The sequence below is a fragment of the Diabrotica undecimpunctata genome, chromosome 1, assembly GCF_040954645.1.
Source record: "Diabrotica undecimpunctata isolate CICGRU chromosome 1, icDiaUnde3, whole genome shotgun sequence".
Classification (NCBI taxonomy): Eukaryota; Metazoa; Arthropoda; class Insecta; order Coleoptera; family Chrysomelidae; genus Diabrotica; species Diabrotica undecimpunctata.
Window position 1 is genome coordinate 1,601,517 of NC_092803.1, and position 6,470 is coordinate 1,607,986.

General features: G+C 30.3%; 1 protein-coding gene across 1 annotated transcript; it reads left to right on the forward strand.

The window, feature by feature from the left end:
* Window positions 1–454: 454 nt before the first annotated feature.
* Window positions 455–4,055, forward strand: LOC140443281 (uncharacterized). Its single transcript, XM_072534440.1, has 2 exons — window positions 455–925; window positions 2,060–4,055. The coding sequence occupies exons 1-2, from the start codon at window positions 706–708 to the stop codon at window positions 3,265–3,267; spliced, it is 1,428 nt and encodes a 475-aa protein (XP_072390541.1). The 5' UTR covers window positions 455–705; the 3' UTR covers window positions 3,268–4,055.
* Window positions 4,056–6,470: the final 2,415 nt, after the last annotated feature.

The following is a 6,470-nucleotide window of genomic DNA, read 5'->3' on the forward strand; positions in this document are numbered from 1 at the left end:
CACGATACTATCCCAACACGGTAAGTATTTGTATTTCTCTTATTCAAGAAAATAAATTATGTATTCTCAGTATATTATTGACTTAATGATAGTGGTATTTTCTTTTTATTGATTTCCTCTTTTTCCTCAAGTTTTCCAGTTTAGGAAAGAGAAATAGAGAAATATTTTTTTTCGATCTTGAATTGCATTGAGGAACAGAACAATATCGATTTGATTTAAAATACTTTAACGTAGTCACAGTATATTGCTCTATAAGGAATATTCTTTGGCAATATACTGTGACATAGTCATAATGCTGAAATTTACTAAAAAAATTTAATAATTCTATTCAAATCAACAGCTGTCTGGTTTGTTTATACCACTTATAGTAGTTTAAATTTATTCCGCCAGAGGTCAGCTTTGATATACATTATAAAGACATGACAACACAGTCAAACGTCAAAAATTTGTTTTGTGAATTTAATTCACAGCTCCTTTGTAGCTATCTTCAATGGGACCAAATGTGAAAATCGTCCTACATATTTACCATAGATAAAGAATATATATTATATAATATTTACCAGTCATTGTACCATGCATTGCATATTTACATTCTTTCATTCTTATAAATTATTATCATATTATTATAAGTTATAATACATCTATGTCATGAACCTTTTTTTGTGTAAAATTATTGTTGAAATACATAAAGTCAAGTGTAATTAAATGGAAGTAAAACAAGAAATTAGCGATAACACCTGCAAAGTAGAAATAGAGTATAATGATTTGGATAGCTTTAAATGTGAAATTCAGGAAGAATCAAATAAGGGAAGTACATATGACACATATGATTATTTAGACTTACAGGAATATCCTATAAATTCCAAACTAGAACAACATGGGTGTAAACTTAACCCATTTGAAGAAAACCAAAAAACTGAAAAAGGTGAGTAAGAATGTATTTAAGAGTTTCTGCCATATTAGCAGTATTATAAATTAGGAGGAATAACTTTTTACTTACCATTCTATTTTGATTTTAAATACAATTTAAGGGCATATAAGAGATAATTACAAATTAAGTAATTGGTTAAATGCTATTTTGTTAACATAATGTAACTGTAACTCAGTTACAGCATTGTCCTTTCAACATTTCCTTTGCATGAAATTACATTCTTCCTAAGTTAAGACTCTTACTCAGAATTAATGATGTCAAGGACTACCAACTATTTTTAGATCTATAAAGAAGAACTAATTTAGATTTTTCATCCTTGATGGTCAAATGATGCAGGGACTTTTTTAAGTGGATGTAAAAATGATAAATTATTGCTAAGATGTTTTTGAGTTTACTTCTGTTCTGCCATAGGAGGCTCACTGATTCACCTTGTTTTGTTTGTTTTACCTTTAATTTACTCCTTATACTACATTGATGTATGCTTGGTATAATTAATAAATGGTAAAATGGTATTTTAACTGATTTGACGTTGTTTACTTTAGAATCTTGAAGATTAATGTATGGTGCATGTTTTATATCCAAATTTATTCTATGGCAGTTTAGCTGTGGTAATCTTCTACATGCTATTAATCTGTGTGTACCTTCTAGGCAACTTAGAAATACAAATGCACTCTACACTACATTTCACAATACAAATTAAGTGCCAATATACACAATATTGCAGTACTTCAATACAAATCCATGTATTGACATCTTTAACATATCAAATAGCAAAATGAAAGAAACACTACTTATGTTATATGAGAAAGTACATTTATTATTTATTACTTTTATTTTGCTAATTTTCAAATTAGGTATTATTTTTAAGTTTGCATCTACTTGTAAAATTCTTCCTGTTAAATAAATAAATACTATTGTTTTTTTTGGTGTTAATATACTTATATTGAATAAAAGTCAAAGCATAAATTGACTCCATTATAGACACACCAGCTTCTAAAACATATTTATAATATTTACTACACTTCTTCTGTCTCATTTTTTTTGTTTAATTTAATTATTGCATTTCTTTGTTTTTTCATTTAATCACTCATTCTCAAATATGTATATTATAGCTAGTTTGTATTTTAGGTTATCTCCAAAATGAAAACAAAATGGAAATTATGGAGACACTTATTGGACATTCATCTTATGAAGGAAACCATGTGAGTTCACATGCTGAAGAAAAAACATTATATCATAATGTGAAAGTTGACGCTGGACAAAGACCTTACAAGTGCAAAATTTGTTTTAAGCAATGTGTTGGAGCAAGTAATTTAAAAACACATTTGAGGGTGCACACTGGAGAAAAACCTTACAAGTGTGAAATTTGCTTTAAACAATTTATTCAAGCAAGTGATTTGAAAAAACATTTGAGAGTGCACACTGGAGAAAAACCATACAAGTGTGAGATTTGTTTTAAGCAATTTTCTCAGAAAAATAACTTGAAAACACATTTGAGAATGCACACTGAAGAAAAATCTTACAACTGTGAAATTTGTTTTAAGCAATTTATTCAAGCAGGTAATTTGAAAAGACATTTGATTACACACACTGGAGAAAAACCTTACAAGTGTGACATTTGTTCTAAGCAGTTTAGTGAAGCAAGTAATTTGAAAAAACATTTGAGAGTGCACATTGAAGAAAAATCTTCAGCACAGGATTTGAAACAACATTCAGGAACACACACTGAACTTAAACCTTACAGCTGTGAAATTTGTTTGAAGCAGTTTAGCGAAGCAAGTAATTTGAAAAAACATTTGAGAGTGCACACTGGGGAAAAACCTTACAAGTGTGACATTTGCTTTAATCTATTTTCTCACACTAGTAGTCTGAAATATCATATGAGATCGCACACTGGGGAAAAACCTTATAAGTGTGACATTTGCTTTAATCTATTTTCTCATGCTAGTAGTTTGAAATATCATATGGGATCACACACTGGAGAAAATTCTTGTACACACAAGTGTGACATTTGCTTTAACCTATTTTCTCAAGCTAGTGCTCTGAAATATCATATGAGATACCACACTGGAGAAAAACCTTACAAATGCGAAATTTGTTTAAAGCAGTTTACTGAAAAAGGTCATTTAAAAACACATTTGAGATCGCATACTGGAGAGAAACCTTACAAGTGTGACATTTGTTTTAAGCAGTTTAGTGATGCAAGTAACTTGAAAAGGCATTTGAGAGTGCACACTGGAGAAAAACCTTACAAGTGTGAAATTTGTTTGAAGCAGTTTACTCGAGGAGGCGAATTGAAAAGTCATTTGAGACTGCACACTGGGGAAAAATCATAACAGTGTGAAAGGTGTTTTAAATGTGTCTCATAATTGAAAATGTAGATAATCTAGCTAAACAGTATCCAGAATGTAAGTTATGCATCCTGGGAGATTTTAATATTCCCAATTGTCAGTGGTCCATTAATTGATTGTCTCCTGTGGCTACTCCATTACCAGGAACCTCACCAAATGAAGTTGATTCCATTCAATTCCTCTCAATTTTTTGTTCCTTTTATAATCTGTATCAAGTAAACACTGTTACAAATGAAAACAACTCCTTATTAGATCTAGTCATGGTCCAAGATCAAGAGGTTGAGGTATCTAGAGCTGAGAGTGCCCTACCCCCAGAGGATAGGCATCATCCTCCACTCTCATTTGGGTTTAAATGTTAATCTCAATATTTCAATGAACCAGGATTGATTGGAGATGGCTTTTATAGAGACTTTTGCTCAATGAGTGTACAGGAAGTAACAAACTTTCTTTCACAATTTAACTGGAAAGATCTGTTTAAAGATAAAAGTCTTGATGATATGATCAACATGTTTTATGATGTTATTTATCTTGCAATTGATATTTTTGTTTCACTGAAGAAGTATTCAACAAAAAAGTTTCCTGTCTAGTTTCCTCCAGAGCTTAATAAAACAATAATAATAAAAAAAAAGAAAATGCATAAAAAATATCTAAAATCTCAATTACTTGCTGACTATAATGAGTTTTCTTTATTACAAGCTAACTATAAACAACTGAAAGGACAATGTTAAAAATTTCTGGAAATTTGTTAACAGTAAAAAGAAACAATAATAATATTCTTTCTGTTATGCACTATAATAATATTTCTGGCTCTTCTTGTATGGAGATTGTCAATTTATTTGCTGAATACTTTTCCAAAACTTATAATGATAAAAATTTTGATTTGCAGGATGAAACCTTTTTAACAGGAGATATCAACCTATCACAATTTAACATTTCTATTTCGTCTGTATATGAAAAACTTTCCATTTTGGATAGCAACAAGGGGCCAGGCCTAGATGGTCTTGCACCTTCTTTTTTTTAAACACTTAAGCTTTTTACTTTCTAGACCTCTTTTTCACATTTTTAACCTGTCATTAAAGACAGGGATGTTCCCGGTCTACTGGAAAACTAGCTTTATTACCCCAATACTAAAATCTGGAAGCGTCGTCACGTCACTCTGGAACCATTGGAATGAAATCCAACCACACAGTTCAGTATCGTGGAAAACATCCTCGGAACTATTAAAACTGACGTTTGACACCAATTATCTAACATTTAATGACAAATTCTATCATCAAAGTTTTGAAACTCCCATGGGATCTTCATTTTCCCCCATTTTAGTTAATTTCGTACTCGACGACCTTATCAATGAGAGTAATCAGTAAGTTAGATTTCCCGGTTCCCTTTGTAAATCGTTATGTCGACGACTTGATCGTAGCGTCACCACCTGATAAGATTTTGAGCACCTTATCAGTCTTCAATAGCGTTGATCCTCACCTTCAATTTACATGTGAATTGGTTTATAATAGCATACCGTTTTTGGATATGCGAATCATACGCACACAGGATAACATTTTGGGCACCACGTGGTACAGGAAAGAAATGGCGAGCAACCGTTTTTCTACACACATAACCTTGTACAAGATCTTGTACTATTAAATACAATAAATACATTACACAAATATACTTCACATAGTATATTACATTGATTCCATGAGAATACCTAGATATATATACATATATATATATATATATATATATATATATATATATATATATATATATATATATATATATATATATATATATATATATATATATAAGAAGTACTTGTGACTCGTTTGGAAAAAATATATAAATGTTTTTGATGGGTTGGAGTCAATTTGGTTAACTATTTAATATCTCGAGCTTTCAATTGTGTTTACAATTCTTATCCAGAGCTGCTAAAATTGTAAGATATTTTGTCTTTTTTAGCAGCTCTTGATACTGAGAATATTTGAGCGCAAAATACTAAGGAAGATATTTGGACCAACCCAATGCAACGATAGTTCGTGGAGAATTAAAATGAACCACGAGCTGGATGAACTAATGCAGAGCGCAGATATTGTCAGATTTGTAAAGTCACAAAGACTAAACTGGCTTGGTCACCTAGAAAGAATGCCAGATAATCGAGGTGTAAAAGTAGTCCAGAGATGGAAGCCCCAAGGAAACAGAAGAGGAAGGCCCCGTAAAAGATGGATAGACGACGTAGAGAGGGATCCTTAAAACCATGAACATCGGGCAGTGGCGAAGGAAAGTATCCGACAGGACAGAATGGAAGAACATTGTTAAGCAGGCCAAGACTCACAAGGGGTTGTAGCGCCATTAGAAGAAGAAGCAGCTCTTGATAAGAATTGAAAGACAATTGAACACAATTGAAAGCTCGAGATATTAAATAGTTAACCAATAGCCCCTTTTATTGACTCCAACCCATCAAAATCATTTATATATATATATATATATATATATATATATATATATATATATATATATATATATATATATATATATATATAATCGGGAAATTGATGAGTGTAAGTCGGCAACTATGACAGTTTGTCATGCTATTCGAGATTCTCAATGTGGCTTAGAGGAGTTGTTTTAGTAGGTTTTATTTTTTTTTAGTTATACTTCTACATGCGCGCTCCACGTTGGAAATAGAATAAAAATTTTCCTTTTGTATATATATTTAATATTATATATATATATATATATATATATATATATATATATATATATATATATATATATATATATATATTATTTATGCGATATGTTTTGTATTATTTATTAAATGTTCATAATTATTTTAGTTTTTGTATTTCAAAATAATAATCTCAATAAATCACTCTATGGCCGAGAACTGTCAATTTTGACACACGTTTGTGTCATGTCTAATTGGCAAATATTTTACGTTTTTGGTTCATACGCTGGTGTATGTGAGTTCGAATCCCAATATGAATTTCCTTTTTTATTTTTGAAATATTTAAAAACCCCACGTTAATTTTATTAAATATATGTAATATACGCAAAAATGCTAAATTTTAAAATAAAATGAAAATTTACAACATAATCCTAGTTGTTGGTTTTTGAAATTATACTTCTATACGCGAGTAACAAGCCTCTTTAGGCATGTTAAATTATAAATTAAAACTTGTAAATATCTCAAG

Excerpts from the sequence above, each read along its gene's own strand:
- LOC140443281 (XM_072534440.1), top strand. The coding sequence starts at position 706 with ATGGAAGTAAAACAAGAAATTAGCGATAACACCTGCAAAGTAGAAATA. Across the intron at positions 926-2,059 it reads AAACCAAAAAACTGAAAAAG|GTTATCTCCAAAATGAAAAC; the intron begins GTGAGTAAGAAT and ends TTTGTATTTTAG.